Genomic DNA, 24,743 nt, shown 5'->3' on the forward strand with positions numbered 1-24,743 from the left:
CACTTATCTTTTTTGAATTTCATCTTGTTGATTTCAGACTAATTCTCCAGTTTCTCAAGGTCATCTTGAATTCTAATTCTTTCCTCTAAAGTGCTTGCAGTCCCTCCCATCTTGGTGTCATCTGCAGATTTCATAAGCATACTCTCCACTCCATTATCCAAGGCATTAAGGAAAATATTGTCGAGTACTGGACCCAGGACAGACCCCCGTGGGACCCTACATCCTTCCAATTTGATGCCAAACTATTGATAACGACTCTTTGAACACAGTCTTCCCACCAGTTGTGCACCCACTTTACAGTAATTTTACCTACACCGTATTTCCATAATTTGCTTATGAGACAGTCATGTGGGACTGTGGCAAAAGTCTTACAGAATCAAGATATGTCATGTCTACAGCTTCCCCCCATCCACTAGGCCAGTAACCCAGTCAAAGAAGAAAATTAGGTTGGTTTGGCATGATTTCTTCTTGACATATCTATGCTGGATGTTACTTAATTCTCTAGACACTTACAAATTGATTGTCTAATTATTCGTTCTAGTATCTTTCTTGGGTATCATAGTTAGGCAGACTGGTCTATAATTTCCTGTCGTCTTTGTTCCTCTTTTTAAAGATAAGTACTATGTTTGCCCTTCTCCAGTCTCCTGGGACCTCACTTGTCCTCCGTGAGTTCTCAAAGATAATGGCTAATGGTTTTGAGATTGCTTCAGCTAGTTCTTAAGTATCCTGTTGTGAATTTCATCATACCCTCCTGACTGAATACATCTAACTTATCTAAGTAATCTTTAACCTGTTCTTTCCCTGGTCTGGCTTGTGCTCCTTCCCCCTTGTTGTTAATTGTGTTGAGCATCTGGTCACAATTATACTGGAGCAGAATAGGCAATGAACACCTTGGCCTTCTTGCTATCATCCATTATTAGCTCTCCTTCCCTGCTAAGTAAAGGACCTACACTTTCCTTTGTCCTTCTCTTGCTCCTAATGTATTTCTAGAACCTCTTATTGCCTTTTATGTCCCTTGGTAGGTGTAACTCATTTTGTGAGTTTGGCTTTCTGATTTTGTCCCTACATGTTTGTGCTATTCTGTTGTACGCCTCCTTAGCAAATTGTCCACATTTTCACTTTTTGTAGGATTCCTTTTTGATTTTCAGGTCATTAAAGAGCTCCTGTTGAAGCCATATTTGCCTCTTACTAGTCTTTCTGTCTTTCCTTCACTGGGATAGTTTCTGTTGTGCCTTAAATATTGTCTCTTGAGACACTGCCAGCGGTTCTGAGCTCATTTTTCCCTTAGAATTTCCAAGATAGAGTTTTGCTGTACAGCCAACTAAACACACACAAAGTCCAGCAGACTGACAGAAATGTGTTTTTTAGCTTAACTGCTGCATAAGAGAAGACGGACATATATGGAGAGAACACCCACACTGAAAGGGAGAAAATTAGGTATTTTACACAAAATGCATATAACAAGAAAAGTGCTCCCACCCTAGCAGTGACTTTGTCATCACAATCTCAGTTTTAGGCTGTGAATTAAACTTTGGAGGGCGGGGGGTTCCCCGCTCTAAAAATATGTTCTGTTGGCACTTGATCTGCCTCTGGGTTGTTAAAAATAGGAGACTAGAAATGGTCTGATTCTCCCATAGCCTGGGCTCCAGTTCTCGTCTCTGCCTTGTTCTCTTTCACTAAATTTCAGCCTCCTCAAATTCCCTGATTCACGCTCTCTTCTCTTAGTTCTCTCATCCTTAACTCATGTTTCCGGAGGCTCAAGTAGTTCACTTTCATAGTTTTGGTCTTGTCTACTGGCTGAATCTCTATAATTAAATCTATTGCTGGTTGTCTTCTTCAAAGACCTCATGCTCCTGATTGCCCTGAGCTCTCTTATGGATGATTGACTAGCTGCATGTTTATCCTCTGGATATTGACTCTGATGGAATTAAGGAAGACGATGCTGGATTTACTGTTTGGGTCATGGCACTCTGCTGTGGAAATAGTCTTTCATTATTCACTGTTACTTGTGTGGCCTGCTCACAAACCATTCTATGATCCTTCTCAGCTCTACATCTTCTGCAGACCTACCCTCCATGCACAGACTCAGCTTCCATGCCCTGCCTACCCCCAACATATGCAGTGGAGCTATGGTGTTTCTGTTGCATTTTGGCCCTTTCATGGCACCAGAGGGGGCCAAAGGATTTTATCCACAATGTGTATAATCATGTAGTTCAAATTTGTAAATTTGGAATGAAAGGTGCTATGTTAAAATGTAAGATTCTTATAATTGCATCCCTAAATTGTTGACTGCCTGTTGATGAATCTTTAGATGAGGAACACATTGGATGTGCAATATCAGATCAAATCACTGGTCCATCAAATCTAGTATTGTGTCTCCACCTCTAGCCTATACTTGATGCTTTGGGGAGGGGGGGGGAATTGTATTACCTGGTCAATTGTGCAATATTCTGCAGGGGTGAAAGTGGGTGGAATTCTTCCATGACCTCTTGAGGCGATCAGTTTACATCCTGAAGCACAAGATTTGAATACCCATTATGTAGCATGTATAGGAGTAAATGTTATTTTTGGCCATAAAATTATTTAACCCCTTTTTAAATCTACCTGCAGTATTTGATTCTATGACCTCTTGTAGTTATGAATTCCACAGACTGACTACCTGCTGTGTGAAGAAATAGTTCATTTTGTTTTAAATTTACCTGCCATTGACTTTGCTAAGTGACTTATTCTCATTTTATGGGACTGTGTGGAAAGAAGGGACTGGATCCTTTATTGTACCATTCATCATCTTAAATACTACAAGTAAGTCCTCTTCTCCTTTGAAGGCTACATAATCCTAGTTTTTGCAGCCTCTCTTATAAGAAATCCCTGCTATGCTGCTCTGTGGCTCTTCTCCAGATGTTTTCACTCTCCATGCACTCTTTATGTTGAGGCAATCAAACCTGAATAAAATACTTCCAATTTTACCATACTTTGATATAGCATCCTTGTGTGCCCTGGATACTTTTATGCATCCAAGCATACACGTTTCTTTTCCATTTGCCCCTTCAATGAGCCATTCACAATAATTACAAAACTTTTTATTACCACCACCCTGTCTCGGTCCCTCAAAAAGATCGTACAAGTTTAGAAGCTAGCAACATATGTAAGAAATTCAAAATGTTTTTGCTAAACTTACACTTACCCAAGTTCAATTTAGTTTGTCATCATGTTGTCCAATCTCTCAGTATACTCAAATGCATTCAGTTTCTCGCAATCCTCTATGGGTTTTGACTGAGCAGAGCAACTCAAGTGTGATCACCAAACTAATGGTTCACTTCTTCCTCCCAATCACTAATAAAGGTATTAAATGCCATAGGCAGATTACTATTTTCTTGTAGTATTTTTAAGCACTGACACCATTCTCAGTGCTGCACAAAGCACTGAAGATACAGTTCCAGTTCCATGAAACTTATGGTTTTAGTGGAGAGACAATATAGACCAAAGAGTTACAGGATGACTAGAGGGAGGTTATCATAATGTGTTTTAGGGTTTGCTGTTCTGACTTATTTTTTATTTAATGGTGTGTATCAGAATTTCTGATTTAGGTGGGTTACCATAGGTGCTCAGATACTATAGTGATGAGTAAGTATAAGCACCAATATCAAATAGAATCTATAGGCTTAGAGGACGGGGTTTTAAGGAACAATTTGAATGAAGAGAGGGTGGTGGATTGGTGAGCCAGGGATCACCGGGAAATTCAGACGTCAGTATGGAAGAAGGCATGAACACAAGAGTGGGAAATGGATAAAAAGAGAGTAGTTAGGTGGAAGCTTGGACTGAACATGAGTAGTAAGACATGAGAGCAGAGATGTAGAGAAAGTGGAGAGGGCAGATTAGTGCATTTTTACTGTATATTAAAATCCGGTGAATTTGTTGATTATATCTGCAACATCTGATTTCACTCACCTCTGTCCTGAAATACAGCCCCTCTATGTAAGCCAGAGTAAACAGGGTTTTAAAAAACATAATGGATCCATTAGGGACTGGGAAGAAGGCACACTCTGCCTCCAAATGCAGGAGGAGGTTGTGAGTGGCTGTTTAATTGCTCTATGGCTGCTCCCACAGCCCATAAGCTGTTGTACAGTTCTGGGCTCCTGTGCCCCACGTGAGTTTGAATCTGTGGGAATGAGGGCAGATGATCTATGCAGCCCTGGATTTGCTGACCTGTCCTTTACCCATCCTCAAAGCCACTCTTAAAGCTACAGAAGACAGAAGAGAACATGGGGTGCACAGTCCTTTCACATGTCTTCTCAGCAGGGCCGGCTCTGGCTTTTTGGCTGCCCCAAGCAAAAAAAAAAACAAAAAAAACGGGGGGGGGGGGACGGGGGGGAGAAAACAAAAACCTGCAGCGCAGCTGGAGCGCAGGTGGAGGGGGACTGGCTAGCGGGGGGGGGGGGGGGGGAGCGGGCAGGAGAGAGAGAGAAGGGGGGTGGCAAGGGCTACAGCGGGGCGCTGCCATGCGGCCCCTCCCGCCGCGCTGCGCCCTGCCGCCTGCCGGGAGGGCTTCGCTCTGGTCAGCGGGGAGGGAAGGACGAGGACTGCCCTGCCGGGCTTGCTGCAGGGCGCTCCCGTCCTCCACGCCACCGCCCCCTACAGGGCGGCCGGAGCAGAACAACAACAACAAAAAAAGCGGCCGTGCCGCCCTAGGATTGGGCGGAATGCCGCCTCGTTCAATCTGCCGCCCCAAGCACCAGCTTGCTCGGCTGGTGCCTGGAGCCGGCCCTGCTTCTCAGCCTACCACAAAAGTGTAACAGATCCATGGTGGTTCTTGGACACTTATATCTTTACCCATGAGAAGAGGTTGGGTGGTCAAAAGATTTCACCCTCTCTGAATATAAATATTCAACATAGTCATGGGACCCAATTTTAGTGAATTAGGAAGGATCTGGGTTTTATTTAATATCTACATATAAAGTATATATTAAAAAGCCAAAAGACAGAAAATTTACAGAACTATACAAGCAAAACTGAAAATAAAAAATGTGGTATATACATATTTATTATTAAAATCCAAACCAAAACAAATTGTGTCTATAGTACAATGTTAACAGGAAGTGTCCAAACTATTAGATCTTGAAGCAGATATGCCTGAGGTACTGCCTGGGAGTTTCTGATGCAAATAGCTGTCCATACTGAGGTCCTTCTTTAAGTCCTTCTTTAAGTAGTTTAGTGTTTCTTCTTCTATACAGAAGCCGTCTCTTTTAAAACTGTTTCCTGTAGCTAATGCATAATTTATTTAATCTCTATCTGGAATGATTTCACCTGCACACCAAGAGCAGCTGTGCCAAGGCAACATGTTTAGAAGACAAACACTAGAGAGATTGAGAAAAGGACACCAGAAGCTTGAAACTGAAAGCTAGGTCCATGAAAAAATTGATGTCTTCCTCGATCACACATACATACACAGGATTGTATTTCAGGGTTGATCTTGAATTCTGGAACACTGAAATTAATATTTTGTTAAGAAGAAAATTTCACCTATAGGTCACTTGTTCAAATTTAAACCTAGTTGGCGGGTAGTGATCGATCTATCAGGGATCGATTTATCGTGTCTCGTGTAGACGCGGATAAATCGATCCCTGAACATGCTCCCTGTCGACTCTGGAACTCCAGCTCACGAGAGGCGGAAGCGGAGTCGACGGGGGAGCGGCAGCGGTCGACTCGCCGCAATCCTCACGGCCAGGTAAGTCGACCTAAGATACGCCGACTTCAGCTACGCTATTCGTGTAGCTGAAGTTGTGTATCTTAGGTCGACCCCTCCCTCACCCCTGTAGTGTAGACCAGGGCTTAGTGATAGAAAGTTATTCCTTGGCCTAAGGAAAATGAGCTGGAAGGGTGCAGGGGAGCTTCATTCAGCTAGATGCCCATATCAAAATGAACACCAATTGATACCCTTATTCGCTGTCTTACAATAATGGGGAAAGATTGCAGCATTGTGCCAAGTATTGTGTACTCTGCTGTAGCTGTTCAGACAGAGTGAAATCCACTTCACCCACAGGTAACACAAGTTTTAGAGAGGTGACTGCAGACCAGCCGGGGAAATTAAACCGCAGCCCACAACACAGGACTTGAATGGGATTCACCTCAGGCTCCAGTTATATAGATTACTATACTGGGGCCACTGGATTGCGTACACCAGTGGTTTTCAACCTGTGGTCCGCAGACCCCTGGGGATCCTCAGACTGTGTCTAAGAGGTCCGTGAAAGATTGTCGTTCCCATAGAACAGTGGTTTTCAACCTGTGGTCCATGAACCCTTGCGGGTCTGCAGACTATGTCTGAGATTTCTAAAGGAGGCCGCACCTCCATTTGAAATTTTGTAAGGGTCACCAAAGGAAAAAAGGTTGAAAACTATGGCATATACAGATGTTCTGTCCCTCCCCCCTCACCCCCTTGTGGAACCAACCATGGTCTGTAGTGAGCAGACAGCTCTGCCTGGCTGTTCAACCAATCTACCCCCAAGAGGCCTGTATGCAGGGGTGAAGTGGTGTTGAGTCACCACACGGACAACGCCTTCCCTGCCTCTTTTAATAAGCAGAGGATTTCAGTCTCTAACATTCAGTATCACTTTTAGAAAAGGGAAAAAAAGTTAAGCATTTGTTTAAAAATATAATTAACTTCCTCCCACACATTAAATATGAGAACAGATATAGAAAATCAAAGAGGTTAGAACAACTGTGCACTTCCAGATTTTCTGTGTCCCTTTAAGACTGAACATTTGGCTTGAAAAGCATCTTGTCCCAGGCCATTTAATAACACTACTTTATTTCTTGCAATCCCTTTTTGCTTAGGGACATGCCTGCTTTCGGTGACCCTGTTATGCACTTAATTTCCTTGTTTTTTACTTCAGTGTCTTTTTGACTAGCTGTTGTTTTTTTAATTCCCTTTCAGAAGTTGTGTCACAATGGTACCTTTTGGCACCTTACTGTGCCTGGGCTGTTGAATTTAGTTATAGTCTGATCTCTATTACTTTGTAGGTTAGCTATATTTGCTTCTTGAACCAGGTCTTACATGTTATTTAGGACTAAGTCAAAAATAGTCTTACCTCTTGTGGGCTACTCCAAGGAGCAATTTTTACAGTGTTGAGAAATTGCTTCTCTAACCATGTATCATTGTGACATTTGAACAGTGTATGTGGGTAGTTGAAGTCACCCATTATTACAGTTTTATTAGAGTTGGTATCATCTTCGATCTTCTGCAACAGCGTGCACTCAATATCCTTTTCCCGGTCAGGTGTCAACAGGTAATCTACTAGAATATTTTTATACTTATGCCTTGGGCTAGCCATACAGTTTCTACTGAGTGGTTCTCTCCATACAGAAGTTTTGTTTCATTAGGTTCTATGGAATCTATTAGATGTAATGTGGCTCCCCCCACCTCTATGTCTTAATCTGTCCTTTGTTTTCATTTCAGCCCAAGACATATGAGGTTGGAGGGTAAAGAAAATACAGCATCTACACAGTATTGTATTTCATGCAAACAAACTCTAGACAGTATCTGCATTCAAAAGATCAACAGTTGAGGCTATCAGTCTAGAACCCAACTGATCATTCTTTCTACTGCTGCAATGAGAGCTCAAAAAACCAGAGGTCTAAATGCCCCAGCAAAACATTTAGATTATTGTTAATTTGTAGAATGATAATATAATTCTAATGGGGTTTGCACAGAAGGACCAGATTCTTGATTCTGCTCTCTGCAAAGCAGCAGGACTCTTTGTGGCCAGCAGATGGTTCTCGGGGAAGAGGTTTTACATCCCAGTCTTCTTCTGGGGCACTGCAGTAGCATACACATGCTTACCCAGGGCTGTGCTTTTGAAGGACAATCTAGACCCCTCTGTTTAAAACTATGCTGTTAGATGAGAAACAATTGAAAACAAGTATGCAACCTTGACTTGGCTGAACATTTGGGTATAGATGCTTAGCCCCATTTTAGCTGGTAGTGCATTTAGACAATTCCGACTCAGTAGGGAACCTCCTGGGATGAAAGGAGCTCCCCATTAGAGCTTGAGTTTCCTCGTATTTTAGAAAGAGGTAAATTCAATATTAAAATAAGATACACACATCTGACATTTTAGATCCTTATGCCTTGAAAGAGGAGTCTTTTCCGGGAGGAGGTGGGGGGGGCGGGAGAGGCGAGAGCAGGGGTGAAGCCTCCTTGATAGAAACAAATTGAAACCTGAAACTTCTAAGCACTAATATTATCGTTAATGTTTGGTTTTCTAAGCACTGCTTTTATAGTGTACAAGACTGCTGATGGTTGAGAAGGGCAATAATTTTATATTTTGTATAGCAGTACAATGATTTGGAAGGGTTCTGAGACACAATAAAGAATTACATGTTTAAAGAAAGTTTCCTTGTGCTTTTATTTTTTGTACAAATAGAACAAGGGGGAGAGACTAAAGATATTAATGAGGTTTTCTATTAATTGGACATAATCATTAAGTGCAAAATTCTGCTATTATTTTACTCCCAGACAGATCTATTTGCATCAATGGCGTAATGGAATTCAGAATTAGACCCTAAGAGATGCCTTTTCATTGCAATACGTGAGAATTTAATCACGGAATACCTATTAGCATTAAATTAGTCTCTGCCTGTATTTTCAGATCCATTTGTCAGTTAATAAAGTTTTTAATTAAAACTGACTTTGCATCTAATTGTGAAGTCAGACAGCTTGCTGACTAATAGTATCACTTTTGACCCCAGAAGTGTGAACAGTATGGGAAGCCAGTGTAACTGGCGTACACCTGAAAGAAACATTTTATTGTTTATTTTTTTTAAATATCATTTATGGCAGCACAAATTGTAAATAAAGTTCTCTATATTAAATCACTATGGAAATACTGCCTAGGGACTTTCAAGTATTTTATTTTCTCATATTGTAATATAAGCTTTTTCTCTTTTCTTGTTCTAGGCTTGCTCCAAATATTCTTTCACCTCTTCTCAGTCCTCTGAAAACACTAGTTCCACCTTCCCTATTGCAGAAACATGGTTCATCATCACCACACAGCCAGTCTCCAAATGGGCAACAGTTTTCAGGAATACCAAATAAACCATATGCTCAGTTTCAAAACCAATCTGTACAACAGGGACTGCAAGGTAACTATCTTTTGAGATTTCCCAGCTGCCGTATTAGTGTTTTAATTATTGCAGTATTTGGCAACACTGTCTGACAACATTTTTGTGGAAGCTCCTATTTTTTAAGTGTTTTGAGTCACATGGGGCTGTAGTTTTCATCAGTCAGATCAGTACATGCATTACCTGAGGGCTAAGGGAGGAGGGATAGATCAGTGGCTTGAGCATTGGCCTGCTAAACCCAGGGTTGTGAGTTCAATCCTTGAGGGGGACTGCTTAGGGATCTGGGGCAAAAAAAAAAAAATCAGTACTCAGTCCTGCTAAAGGCAGGGGGCTGGACTCCATGACCTTTCAGGGTCACTTCCAGCTCTAAGAGATAGGTATATCTCCATATATATTATTACCTACTTATAATGGGGACAAATTATAATCAGTAATTACAAAGCTGTGCATTTATATAGCACCTTTCATTAGAGGATCTCAAAGTATTTTGCAAGCACATATTAATTACATCCCAAAATACCTTTGATTTAAAGACAGAGTAAAAGATTTAACTCTGGATCACCCTTGAAGCTGTAACTGTTTATTCTATCAGTCTATGTAGTATTTAGGAAGCTTTAAAATGCATCATTTATACAATAGACTATAATGGCACTTTCTGGCATTACACCCATTTAATATGGTTTGAGTACTAGAGAGACAGGAGGTCTTGAGTTCTAATCCTAACTCTGTCACTATCTTGTTGTGTAGTTTAGGTAAATTATTTATCCTCTGCATTTGAATTTCCCAGTCTTTAAAATGGGGATGCTGCTTATTTTCATACCCCCAAAGTTGTCTTGTGAGGCATTAGTATCTCTACAATGTTTTGAAGGTATACATTAGCACTTAATATTATCACAGATTACTGTGGTAATGGAAGCTTGGATATTTAGATAACATGTTATATAATCCAGATACTATATTGCTTCCATATGGTAAATATTCATCATATTACAGATGTACAGGACAGCTGTCTGGTTGTAAAGTATAACCAAGCATATAAGTATACCCGGGCAGATAACCAGATTCTCAACTCAGTTCACAATTGTACCATTGTTTGAATAAGGCATTTTTCAGAAACGTGCAGTTTCATGTACGATAAATATACCAAGTGAGCAAAATGACTTGCTTGCTATTCTTTGAATGTTTTAAGGCCAAGTTTTTATAAAGTTTGAAAAAACAAGATTCTGATATAGGCCCAATGGCAGGGTACATCTCTAATACATAGATACTTACCTCCCTTTCTCTCTTGGTCTCCAGGTAGTATTTTAACCTCTAGATTGGGTCAAGTACCATAAATACTCTAAAATTGCTTGCTTAGTTTTTGCTGTTTGATTGGACTTTGTCTGAAAGGCAAAAGCATGTTATATTAAATGATTTGTGTCAAACAAAAAACTCACTAAACCTGACGCTCAACAGATTATTCAATTTTAAAATGACTAACTCTGAGAGGGGAAAAGTGGCAGATTTATGATAGCATATAATCATATATGATTGTTATTATAATGAGCTAAATAACTACAAACCGCAGGAGGACAGATTAGCAGCTCATTATAATGACAGAAACAAATGCATAGACAGAACAAGTTTTGAACCACTTAAATAAATTGACTTTATTCCTTAGAGAAAACCACATTTCCCATTTGAGCAAACCATTGCTTTCTGACTGCTGTGTTGTGTGGTTTTGAAAAAGGCAATAATTTTCCACTTTAACCAAATTTTGAATTATTATTATAATTTTATTATGAAAAAGTTCAAAAATCAATGTTGAGTAATAGCCTTTGAAACCAATTCATCTGTAACCCATATTTGGGCTTAAACTTTCTTGAAGCTTTTGTTTCAGTTCTTTAATGGCAGCTTTTTAAATGGGAATCTTTTAGTCAAGTTTGTTATATTTTTACTGTAAAAAAGGAAATTCTAAATAACATGATCTGTAAAACCAGTCAGTCTTTATAGAAGCACATTAATGTTGAGAATTGCTATGGGTTGTCGATAATGAGAAGAATGATAAACCACAGTATTTGTGTCTTTAGCTAGTTATAGTAAAGTCACATGGAAATTATTATACACTGAAAGAATTTGGCAAGCAAACAGCATACTGCATTTATTTATATCTGACATGATTTCTTGTCAGAGATTTTATGGAATTTGAAGAGCTTGGATTTATTTGCACGTACATTTAAATGACATGACGTATATGAGTTGTAGTTTAATAGACATATTCCAGTCATTTGCTCATTACATCATTCATTTAAAAAGTGCTTCAGGTTTTTTAGATTATGGCTTGGGGAAATAGAGGCAAGCAGTGTGTTTTCTGATGTGGTTAACTACAGCTATTTTGTCACAAATGATTTCAAAGCAAAATTGGAGCTAAATGTTATATTTGGAACGCAGCTTATTTCTTTATTAACTGTGATACTTCTACATTTACTGTACATAAAACATTTAACAGTGATCATTTAAACTGACAGGCATTTGGTAAATTCTTCAATTGGAACTTAACCTCAGAAAATTTGATTTAAATTAGACAAATAGAACGAAAACCATTTGGAAAAATATCAGCAGAGCTCCTGTTGCCAAGTGGGTACTACCCCTCTGCATGCATAGAACAGGAAAATGTCTACAAAAAAATAATTCTTGCATGCTTCTTATTTTAGCTGCTTAAGAGGGGTTTTTTTAAAAAATCTTTAAAATGTCCCATGTTTAATTAGTGTTGAGCCATATGTGGTTGTTAATTGAACCACAGTTATTGTCTGGGGATTGGTCCTGCTTTGAGCAGGGGGTTGGACTAGATGACCTCCTGAGGTCCCTTCCAACCCTGATATTCTATGATTCTATGATTCAAGCCTCATCTTAGCTCCTAAATACTAGTCTGTATTATATTGAGAGACAATTCCATGTAGAAGCAAAGCTTTTCATAGAACTTAAAGGAATCAAACTAAAATGGAATGAATGAAAAGAACCTTTCTCACACAAAAAAAATTAAAAATTGTATATTACATGAAGACCCGGGCTTAGTATTTCCTAAGCAATTAAATTAGAGTGCCCATAAACAGTAAGTTTCGTTTCCTGAGGTTGCCTAAAATAGTCTTATTCAAAATCTCATTCATTTATGACATGTCTTATTTGGCTAGAGCACACATTGTTACAGAGGTTCCTTTGCCACTAGTACATATGCAAATGTTAGGTAAACACTCATATTGTCCCAGTTGTAGTGCTACTGAAACCAACTCCTGGACTAGCAGATTTACTTTCAAACCAGTTTCGCTTTCATCTGTGGTCTAATGACTGCTTTTCAGCAACACTTGACATTCACCCAAGCTGGTCATTAACTTCCCTTTATTATCAGCATGAAAGATCGCCAAGGGATTTGAGCCTCTAAAAATATTTGCTGGCCTTCTGAGCCATTCCTGGTTGCTGGTGATGCTAGCCACCCAGAGGAAAGGATAGTTTGTTGCAAAAGCCAACCCATCTTCCCACCAAAAGAAGGTATCTGTCTGTATCAGAGGATTGAACAACTACCTGGCGGGAAGTGGCCCTACCATGTTGCAAAACCTGTCACCAGGGGAAACTGGGGAGTTCTCATCTGAGAAAGGGCCCTTAGAGTGGTATTGGTGATGCGGAATGAAGTGAAGAAATATGAAACCATAATTTCAATCATCAGGGCAGAGGCAAATGGATGTCAATGAGCTTCCTGCCTTCCATATCTCCTAATTCCCAGGAGACTCTGTTTACCCACTTGGGGCCACACATCCTATGGATGTTACTGCAGATGGTTTGGCTCAGCTGATGAAGAGTGAGAAGGATTATTATATTGATAGTAATTTAACCCTTCTTTTTCTCACGTCTCCCCTACACGTGCTCAGAGACCCTTCTCAGTGAGACCAGTCACACATTTTGAGAAACACTGATCTAGAGTAGAGAAAAAGCCTGTCAAAATCTCACTCGTGCATAGACATAAAATTGACTTTGCTGTCCTGCATCATTTAGCATTTATCATGTCCGTGTTTAAGTGCCAGGAAAATCTGACTTTTTCTCATAAATTGAATTGTGTGCATGCAAATTAGCTACAACTGTAGTTGCTTACAATTTCACAGGCTAGGATGAAGTCCCTTTGAATTAATATCGGCTCATCTTGTCATTCCCAGTAAAAATGCCACAAAATGAGTCATTTGTGATGTTATTCCAAAGATGATGATTCATATTATAAACATACCGATAAGTAATAAAATTACTGCTTGTTAGCTGTACCTCTCAAACTGAACAATGACATGTTGTACAAAAAATCAGTGCATGAGGGGCACAGAATGTATTGCCTGATTAGCTGTCTTTGTGGATGGAAAAGCTGTCTTGAGTGTCCCTTTTGGTAATTAAAAATCTCTGTCTCAGCTTCTCTAGTTGAAAAAATTATTGGGACTCTGCCAGCTTAGACACACTCTAGAAGCTGCTTTACCTCTTCTAATTTTCAGCCTTAAGGAATCAGATGTTTAGTCTTGATGCCCTGTTTGTCCATTTCTCCCACAACCATTTCCATGCCTTTTACCATGTTGCTTCCTATGCCTGGAATACCTTCCCATCTGGTCCTATCGCTTTCCTTAGTCAAGTCCCTCTTTAACACTCATTTCTTCCACAGTGCCCTCAAGTGAGCAGGGCTGGCTCCAGGTTTTTTGCCGCCCCAAGCAAAAAAATTTGCCGCCGAAGCAAAAAACAAAAACAAACAAACAAACAACGGAGTGCCGCCCCTTCAAAAGTGCCGCCCCCAAAGAGCCGGAATGCTGCCCCTTGAAAAGGGCTGCCCCGAGCACATGCTTGGAACGCTGGTGCCTAGAGCCAGCCCTGCAAGTGAGCAAACATTTCTGACAACTCTGCTCATTTGAAAAGGATTAAAACTCCTGCTACTGCCAACAATATTTGCATATTCCTAAACTGAGTAACTGCATGATCATATTGCTGTAACTTTTGTCCTTCCTCATTCCATCCCCTTTCCGCAGTTTGCTACACCCACCAGTCACATCACATATACAAGCTCTGTAGAGAAGGGGCCGGGTCTTTTTCCTTGTATTTGTACTGGGAAGCATTTAACAAACACTGTAAAATCCAATAATCGAATATTAAGATATTTTCATGACACTGCCTCTCCCTAGAATTGTCAGGCTACAGCCACCTCACCAGTGCCATATCAGGCTGCCTGTCTGAGGCACTGGTGTACACCCAGCCCAGGATAAAACATATCTTGACTGCTTTTGGTAGCTATTTTCAGCCCTCCTTGTTTTACTGAGCGTGCTCGCTCGCTCTCTCTCTCTTCCCCCGCCCCCTGTTTCTTACTGGCCAGCAGGGCCGACGAGGGCGGGGGGGAAGGGGGGGGGAAGCTGGTACAAATTACCAGGGCCTGGCGGTCCGGAAGGGAGCATGGGGCCCGGCTTCCCCTCCCTCTCGTCGGCCCTGTTTAGCCGGTCCGCCCTTGCTGGGGGGCCTGAAAATTTTTTTTCACCGGGGCCCGAACCTGCTGGCTAGTTATAGAGTACAACCTCAAGCAGTTCAAAAGAAAACCTTATCCATAAGTCTTGAAGAGCAGTGGTGGATCCGGCTGCCTATCTAAAAGCTTGTCCAAAGTGAGTTTTAATTCAGTTGTGTTGTGTTGGGCTATTGGCTGATTTTCTAAATCGCAGTGTCTTAGCCTTAGGGACCATAAAGATATTGAATTGGTTTAATAAAGCATGCTGGCTGAGCATGATGAGAGAGACCGTGATTACAGGGACATAGGAAATACACATGTGCCTTCCCTAGAAGTGATTTGTCTAGCAGGCAGTCTGGAAAGTCTGATTGCTCCAAGCTCATAAAGTGCTCATTTGAGCCAGTAATGCCTCATTTGAAGCCAAGTGTCTAATGTCTAATGCTCATCCCTAAAGTTATATAGTGATTTTAGAAGGTGTGCAGAGAGGATTTAACATTTTGTAAGTATAAAAATCAGGATAACTATTAACATCACTCAATAAGCTACTGTACCTGAAGCTTCATCACAAGATAGTTTAGCAGCCTCTCATAAGAGCTCTTTGATTCTTTGAGCCAGTCTCTCCTAGCATTAAATAGAGGTGGCTGTTTACTTGTGCCAGGGAAGGACACACATCGTTTAATATTCAACATTCCAAATTTCTAGGCCTTCTTGCCTACTGCAGAAAATACTTGTACCATTGGTAAAATGTGCTTGGTATCTTCCTCTGGAATGGTCGTCCCTTAGTACTTCAGTCATGAAATATCAAAGTGTGTTTTTTGTGATGAGGGACCGTAGTTCTCTAGAAATAGGACACATGAGGCTTGCAGGGTCAATCAAAAACCATGTAAAATAGTCAAACTTCCATACAAAACCTACCCTTTCACCCCAACTAGGTATGCTGCATCATTATTAAAGAATTGCACCAGTTAGCCTGATGTATAACAGTCTGTGGTAACTGTCAGAGTTTTGTGAACAGGAAGGAGTTTGTTACAGTCTGCGGATTGGTAATTGGTGTATTTGAGCAGTGTAAGGCATCCAGGTGCTTTGGTGATAAGCACCAGTGTTACTTTTTAAATACATGAAATTAACCCCAGGGTTGAAACAGCAGGCCAGTACTTCAGCTGATCAGTGGGGCAATTCAGATGTCTAGCAGCTGCAGATCTGGCCTGACATCTTCCTTTGATAAAACTGGAGAGAAGTCATTTGACTTTCCTGGAGGAAAAGTTTCATTCTGCATGAGTGCGGGAAGGAGAAAAAAAAATAGAAGAAAAAGTACCACTGCCCTTTTCACGGGAAACATGGAGAAATTCCTATGACACTTTCTGCTAAATGGAAAGAGAGAGAGAATATGAATCCATTTAGACTGGCTGTTAGGAGAAGTAAGGATTCAGATTAGAAAATAATTAACTTTAACTGTGTCATTAGTGTGAGGGATGCCCTGAGAACCCCTTCGTGCACAGCTCCCAGCTCACATTGATGAGGCCGAGTCACCACCTTGTTCTTTTAGGATGCTGGCACCAACCTGTAAGGAGTAAAACTCCACTCTCCATTTACAAGTACTTAGCCTGCTCTTTACTGCCAAGTGACTTTCTGCCTGAGGCAGGATTTACCTCTCCTTTTGGCAGGTTTCTGCTGGTGCAAGCCAGTGCGGGACCCCTGGTGGTAGAAAGCATGTGAGACAGGAGATTCTAGGGAAGGAGGAGACACTAGTGGCCCCAAAATGGATTTTGCTGGCTGGGGAGGGAATGGGCCTATTCAAAACATCCCCTCAGCAGCTTCCATTGGTGGGATTGCCAAGGAGCCCCAGCGGCAAGCTAAAGAGATCCTCCCCTGGCATAAAGGTCTTTAAGTCCATCAGAATGCAGGGTAGCACCTCTAGGCCAAACTCTTCTTGCCGGATCTGGCCCACCGTGACTAGTGAAATGTTCTCATTTGAAACAAGATAGCACTTTGAAAAAGGAGAGGGCTGAAGTATTCTAAACGGTATATTCGTAAATACAGTTATCTCCTGCAATAAATAATTCATGCTGGATGGTAAAAGGCCTTTATTCAGTTACAAATCAAATAGGGTATATCAGTAAAATACTGCATTATTTAATTCAGGTAAATTGAACAGTCATTCATTATAGGCTCAATCCCACAGTGTGCTGAGCATCCTGGCCCTGATCCAGCAAAGCATTTAAGAACATGCTTAACTTTAATGAGTAGCCCGTTAACTTCAGTGGGGCAACTCATTCAGTTGCTCAAAGTTAAGCATGTCCTTATATGCTTTGCTGGATAGGGCCACAGTGCTCAGCACCTTGCAGAATCAAGCCTGATATAGGTTTTATATTAATTATATTATATTATATTATATTATATTATAACACACAGTGTGTATAAATATGTAAGTAGAATAAAGGCTGTGGCTTGGTCATTTTTCCGTAGTTAAAACCCTAAGGATCTAAAACCCACAGTAGTAATGAAATGCTATGACAGAAATGAAGCTAATACCGTCACGGCAGTGTTAAACTGTGTATGCAATATCTGTTTTCAGGTTACCAAGGCAGCTTTCACTCAATACAAAACTGTTTCCACTACGGAGACTGCTACAGAACAGTGGAGCAGTCTGTCAACAGTGATGTGCTAACAGGGGAATCCCATTGCTTTAATCCTTTGAGACAGAATGGGTGTCACATACTCAATGCACCTTTAGCTTCAACAGGTAATTTATTCCTATTATGAAGAGTTATCCTTGTGATTTTTTTTTAGAAATAGAAAAAACACTTTTTGTCTTATTACATAAAATGCAACATTTCACTAAACTCAATTATTTAGGAAAATAGATTTGTTTTCTTTTATCCTACAGTATTTCAGCGACAGCCAAATTCTCCTCTTACTTGTGTGGGTAGACCCAGTGACTTTAGTGAGCTTTTGGACAGCTCACTAAAAAGGCAATTTTGCCCCGTTCCCTTGACATTTATTGTAAAGATTGTGTCAACATTTACACTAAAAGCCCTACCTTCAGGTGTGTATAAGTCATTTCAGGCTGCAGTTCATAGTCAGGGTCTAAGTCTCAAAACTGGATTTTTATATTCCTATGAAATTCTGTTAAACATTACTGGCTTCAGGGACTTCTAGTTCACTTAAGAATAAAAAGTGGGGTGTGTTTTTTTTTTTTATACTGAAATGTACCAAATGTGAACTAGTGACTATGGGAATTTTGTTTGGAAAAGTGGCTATTGCACATGGGTAACTTTTTTCCCAGCCATATATTTGCATAATGGTAACGTGCCTAGAGGTATACTAGAATCATTACAATCTAGGGAATGAGCTCCCATACAGAACTGCTCATGTTTCTGAGGGATTTTTTCCTATTTTTAAAAACCACAGTGAAAAATCATGGAAGTAACAAGACCCAACATATTTTAAGCAATGCCATAGCAATGAGAGAGTACCAATTCGTCACTCTTTAGTTAGGCAAAACTCACTGATTCCAAACATGGTTTTTGCTGGAGGCCCTGATTCAGGAAAGCATCTCCGCTCAGGACATTACTGAAAACATTTGCTTAAGTGCTTTCCTGGACTGGCGTCCGAGATAGGACTGCAGAATAAGAGCTGACATTCCTACCCCATTGTGAGGAATCGCAGTTCAGTGTGTGTGTCGTGTTACACACTAAAAAATACGTGCAGCAATAACTAGCAAAAGGGAAGAGTTAACCATGCAGTTTCAGCCTTAACTTTGATTTTTTTTTGTGATATTCATAAGTTTGATGTTACTAAAACAGTTTTAAAATGTTGAAATTTGAGGTTCAGTTTAGACAGGTAGAGAATAGACTCAATAAACTTTGCAAAAGTAATTGTCAGAGCAAAAAAATAATAATGTGGCAAAACACCAACTACCACAACATTTGCTATTTTTGTCTGGGGCGAACCTATTATGGTTTCTCAGCAATAATTTTATTTTTAGAACGGTTATTGAGGTATACAAATACATAGCATCTGAAACAAATAAATATATGGAAAATATAAATCTTATCTCATCTTTCTGTGTAAAATAGAACCATTCAGGTTTGCAAGATTCATCAAGGCTGTGCTTTAATTTTTTCAGGGTTTTATAGCACCATTAATATTAATGGAGATCTCATCTCACAGGAATGCCAAATGTGACTGGCAAACAGCTGTTCCATGAATCACATTAACAGTCAATAAATTTTTTATTTTGTGTTCAGGGCTTTTGGATGGTTTACACTATCTGGAATCTAACAGTGATTTCTGGGGTGTATGTTTATCTTGGTTTTTGTCCATTTGTGGTTGTGTACCCCTTTGTACGTGGGCCCTGTCAGATAGAGAAAATTAACATAATACGCACCCTTTCATAAGTTAATAGAATACTGTGCTCTTCAGTTAGGTTATATACACAGTGCTGACTAGACAAACAAACTGGGTTGTTTTCTACTCTCATTTACTTCAGATTTACTCTGTATCAGAGAGCAGGAATTGATCCACAGATTAGTCCACCCTTGGTTAACTAATACAGTAAACTAGTATAAATCACAAGGGGTTGCATAAGTATAAGTGAGTGCAGAATCTAGTCTCTAATCTATTAAAAAACAAACACCCCCCTAACTAATTCACTTGTAAGGGCCTGATCCTACAGTCCTACTTAAGGCAAATCTCTTTGATATCAATGGGGGACTTGCCTACATAGGGCTACAGAATCAGAGTCCATTATTAATTATATTATGTAGAACCTAAGGCCCCAACCAAGATTGGGGTCCCATTGTGCTCACTCCTATAAAAATACATAGTACAAGACAGTCCCTACCCTGATGAACATGCAATCTAAATAAACAAGGGAAACAAAGTGGGAGAAATGAAGTATCATCCTTATTTTATCAATGGGAAACTGAAGTACAGAGAGATTAAGTAATTTGCCAAAACTCACACAGAGAGACGGTGGCAAAACAGAAAACTGAACCCAAATCCCCAGAGTCCCAGTTCAGTGTATTAACCGCAAGAGCATCCTTCCTCACATACGTTTGCAGTGGATATGGATGTGATTTGCAGTAAATAGTAACATGTTTTCCATGTCACCCAGTCAGCCGCAAGTGCCTCAATAACTGAAGTGCAGCCTTCTTTCATATGCATAAGTCAGTAATCTGTGCTGAAGAAATACAGATCTGTCCTTGTTCTGAAGAACATACAATCCTTTAGAAAGATATAGCCAAACATAGACGACGCTGTCTGAGGTGACACAGAATGTGCAGAGTGGGGTGTGAGCATAACACAACATCAATGCTTCATGCAATAAGTGGGGTTTGAGATGTCTTTGGAAGGAGGAAGCTTAGCAAGCTACTCAAGGCCACACAGAAGAACACTGGGCTTTGGAGTGGATAAAGGAAACAAAAGGGTCAGTGAAGAGGGAAGCTTGGGCACAGAGAGAGGAGCAGGTATCGGAGCAGTGGCAAGATTTGAAGAGGAGATCTTAGTCAATATCACTTTAAACTGTTTCTGGGAATGGGATTTAAAGAAATCATTTTACACAAGGGAAACTATTCAGATATATTGGACTAAATTGAAATCCACTTACCTATGTGTGTTCATAACTAGTCTTGCTGCAGTCAGCATCAGGCACAAAGTGCATATACTGTTCCTTTTCAAACAAGTAGTGTGGAGCGATATGTATCATGTCAATAAGAGTTCAGCCTGATTAAGAATTGGGGACAAAATCCTGCCTTCACTCAAAGGCCTGCTAAGAGTAGGGCAGCAGAAGAGCAGTACCAGCAGAGTGGAAGGCCCATTGGAGATTCTGCCAGTATAGGCGGCCAGAGGGCACCATGCTTCACAACATTCCTTACCAAAGGAACACCCTGTGCCCCTGATGCTGACTCCAGAGTGCACGCAGGGGCACCAGGAGCCTGACAAAACCCCAAATTGTAGAACGCAGGCCACACCCTGGGGAGCCAGCTAGTGCATTAGCCAGATTCCTCCAGGATCTCAAGAATGTCTGGGGCACACATGAAATATTTCCAGATCCTCAAAGTACCTTTAAAAGAGAAAAATATACAACACAATCTGTCTGCAGCACTTTCAGAACACTATCTAGGATCCTTGTCCATCCATTGCTTTGACATATCCTAGTAACAGTAATTCCTCCAGAGAGGCATACTCTGACACACCCACACCGGTAGCCAGATTAACTTCACTCACACAGGGGTACCCGTACAAAGCAGTGAATGGAAACTCATGCACAATGACACAAATTATGAGGTTAGTTTTCATATTGTCTAAGTGAGGCGTTGGTGGTGAATTCTGCTGTCTGATTAACGTGAGGCTTCACTACATAGCTCTAGGACTCAGACTTGTGCTTCCTGCCTCAGCCCTCATATGTACTATGGTGCTAAATCATGCTCGTACGCTTTTCCTCCTTTCAGGCTACGATGTAATTTCTGAAGCACAATGTGGGTCTGAAGAAGCAGTCGCCAATGGAACTGAAGAAAATGGATTTTTCCAAAATGGTGCTTTTGATCATTGTTTGAATCACATTCCTTCCATCTATACAGATACCTAAGAACAGCTTTATCCTTTGTTTCCTTTATTATTACTATAACTGTATACGTAGTAACAGAAATGCTGTTCCAGTACTTTTATTTAGTCTGTATCTCTATGTGCTCATTTAAATAAACACCTCACATTTACCAATCCATTTTATAAATGAATATACTGTATAAGAAAAGTTATTGGAACCTGTTCCTTTGCTGTGGCACTTTGAATTTCATGCTTTAAGGGAATGAGGAGCATTTGAAACAGCTTGTTTTATCATTTCTTAGTAAGAATGTAAATGTAAGTTATATAATAACTTGTAAAGATTTGTTTCTGAAATGTATGTTTTCAATTTGAGACGGTTGTTCCCTTTAATCGTTTTAGTTTCATTCATTGGAAATTTTCTTGACTAAATGGACTTTTTTAATCACAGACCTCATGTATATAAAGCCTTCATTTGCTCCGCTGGTTTTATATTTTCAATTTTACAAGAAAGCATTAAAAACTGGATACAAGTATACTGTTGTTTCTTACCTTCAGTCTGATAAACCCTGATCTATTCAAGAAAGCTGCTCAATTATTTAACCTAATAGACATATTTACCTCTTAGATAGCTGCACGCAGTCTAGGCCAGGGGTGGGCAAACTTTTTGGCCTGAGGGCCACATCGGGGTATGGAAATTGTAGGGCGGGCCATGAATGCTCACGAAATTGGGGGTAGGGATGTGGGAGGGGGTGAGGGCTCCGGGGTGGGGCCAGAAATGAGGAGTTCAGGGTGTGGGAGGGGGCTCCAGGTTGGAGTGCGGGGGGATGATGAAGGGTTTGGGGTGCAGGGGGGGGATCCAGGCTGGGACCAAGGGGTTTGGAGGATGGGAGGGGGATCAGGGCTGTGACAGGGATTGGGGCGTGGGGCGGGCTCAGGAGTGCAGGCTCTGGGCGGTGCTTACCGCAAGCAGCTCCCGGAAGCATATCCCCTCCTCTGGCACTGAGGCGCAGCCAGGCGGCTCTGCACGCTGCCCTGCCTGCAGGCGCCATCCCTGCAGCTCCCATTGGCCGGGAACCACAGCCAGTGGGAGCCTCCGCATACTCGCACCGTTAAACAATAGAATACCAATTGAAATTTATTAAATATTTTTGGATATTTTCCTACATTTTCAAATATATTGATTTCTATTACAACACAGAATACAAAGTTGTAAGTTGCACTTTCACAGTAGAGATTGCACTACAGTACTTGTACGAGGTGAATTGAAAAGTACTATTTCTTTTGTTTATCATTTTTACAGTGGAAATATTTGTAATCAAAAATAAATATAAAGTGAGCACTGTACACTTTGTATTCTGTGTTGTAATTGAAATCAATATATTTGTAAATGTAGAAAACATCCCAAAATATTTAAATAAATGGTATTCTATTACTGTTTAAGTGCAATTAATCATGATTAATTTTTGTAATCGCTTGAAAGTCCTAATATATATATAATTCTCCCAGCAAAATGACTGACCAAGTATTATTATTTTATCAACTACAATTGATTAATAACATAGTAAAAGCATCTTGATTGGTTAGTAACTTAGAATGATTAATAATTAAATCACACAGTGATTTAATATCATGTGCTGCAAAGAGCCGCAGAAGATACATTAACAAGCCACTTGCAGCTTGCGCGCCTCAGTGTGAGTATCACTGCATTAGAGGCAATGGCACTGAATAATAAATAGAAGGAAAGAATTTAAAGACACAAGGGGCAGCCAAGAGGGTAGACAACGTCCCTTTACGTGTTAGTTTTCACTCAATACCCAGTTCCAACATGTATTCGATAAAAGGGCAATAGGGGATAGCAGTTGGACGCTGCTGTGTTTCCCCCTTGTTCCCACAGGCACCATGAGGGAACGGAGAGGTGGTCAGGGCCACCATGTCCTTGAGTGGGCATGCAGGCCACAGGCCTGGCCCCAGTACACACTGATGCTGATCTCAAGCCACAAATGGGCTCCACACAGACAATGAACCACTAAGTGCCACTCATTTCCAGCCCACCACCCCCACACAACTGTAGCTCATCGTTGAAAATATTCACCAATGTAAAACTGGCCAATGACTATTTCTGAGGCTGGGTTTTCCCCCTTCCCGGGCTATGTTCTTCAAGTGGGCTGGCTTCACTCCTTTGGCTCCTGCGATGAGGTCAAGGCAGCCTGGCTCAGAACCTCCTTGCTCACATGTGTGCCAGAGGGGACCTTGCAGCCAGCGCCAGCAGCTCATCTCTCTAGGCAGTCCAGCTCATCAGCCAGTATTTCTGGCTTCCCCTGCTGCCTGGCTGCAAACTGGGCCTCCAGGCCCCAGCTCCCTGGAACAATGAAGGGAGGGACCATCCACTGTCATCTAATTAAGTCCCAGCTGTGGGACAAGCTGGTGAACAAGAGGAAGCTTCAGGTTGGTCACCACAGACCTGGGTGAGAGAAAGCAAAATGTCAGGCACCTGACTGCAGAAAATCAGCAAATTCTACAGCAAAAAAAAAAAAATGCTGAATTTTTTGGAAAAAATACCATATTCTGGAGCTGCACAAGCAGCATCCACAGGGCACTCATTGAAATGAATGGGGCAATTCATAGGCAGGCATCCTATACTGGTTTATATGGTGTTCACATGGCTGACGTTTCCTCTGCAGCCATCAGGTTAAATAACCATCATGCACACACTTTTTTTTAATGAAAACGAAGCACAGGTCTATGGCAAGGAGTGAATTCTGCCGCCATATTTGTTGCTAACATATATTCAAAGCTAAGTCCCTAAAGAAGTAGGAGGGTACCGCTAAACCCAGAGGTTACAGTCACCCTTGCCGCTTGATGTATGTGTATGACCCATAGGTCATGTTCAGATGCTCCAGCATCTATATGTTGCGCCAAAAAAGAGTTTCTAGCCTTGCTGGTGGTGATGACAGTGTTCCCAGTGGGTTTTGCGTGTAAAGTAATGGCGTCCCACATCTGCAACCTGCCTAACAATAGCTCTGCGGGGAGTATACGTCCACATTCCTTACCACCCTATTGAGCACAGCGTAACATCACGAAAGCCCAGTGCTGAGACTTGAACAATGTCAGCATTAACTAGTTCATTGCTGATCAGTTTAACAGATGGGGTAGCGAAGGGGTGGGTGGGAGTGTACCCCATGGAGGACAGACTTGGAAGTCGCCACAGGGAAAGAACTACAGACTAAGGAAACTTCCTAACTGCCAGCGTGGTTAAGCACTGGAATAAATTGCCTAGGGAGGTTGTGACATCTCCATCATTGGAGATTTTTAAGAGCAGGTTGGACAAACACCTGTCAGGGACGGTCTAGATAATACTTAGTCCTGCCATATTGTAGGGGACTGGACTAGACGACCTCTTGAGGTCCCTTCCAGTCCTATGATTCTATGAAACAGAAAAGGGGGCGAAACGGTGAAAGGTGGCTGGTGAAGGAAGCTCAACAAAGACCAAGAATAACTGTGCTCCTGAAAGGGCGCATAGTGTCCTACCGAGAGCTGCTGAATGTGAGGTCATACAGGTGTCAAAAAGAGCAGGAAACCTAGTGCA

The 24,743-nt window shown here is 41.1% G+C and overlaps 1 protein-coding gene across 1 annotated transcript in view; it reads left to right on the top strand.

The window, feature by feature from the left end:
* Window positions 1-21,561, top strand: part of LOC112120571 (zinc finger protein GLIS1) — a 274,792-nt gene extending 253,231 nt beyond the window's left edge. Inside the window, 3 exon segments of the mRNA XM_029911585.1 lie at window positions 8,954-9,138; window positions 17,184-17,351; window positions 21,064-21,561. Of these exon segments, the coding sequence (XP_029767445.1) occupies window positions 8,954-9,138; window positions 17,184-17,351; window positions 21,064-21,200 (490 nt within the window). The 3' untranslated portion in view covers window positions 21,201-21,561.
* Window positions 21,562-24,743: the final 3,182 nt, after the last annotated feature.

Source organism: Terrapene carolina, unplaced genomic scaffold (genome assembly GCF_002925995.2).
Source record: "Terrapene carolina triunguis isolate 2854851 unplaced genomic scaffold, T_m_triunguis-2.0 Scaffold102, whole genome shotgun sequence".
Taxonomy (NCBI): Eukaryota; Metazoa; Chordata; order Testudines; family Emydidae; genus Terrapene; species Terrapene triunguis.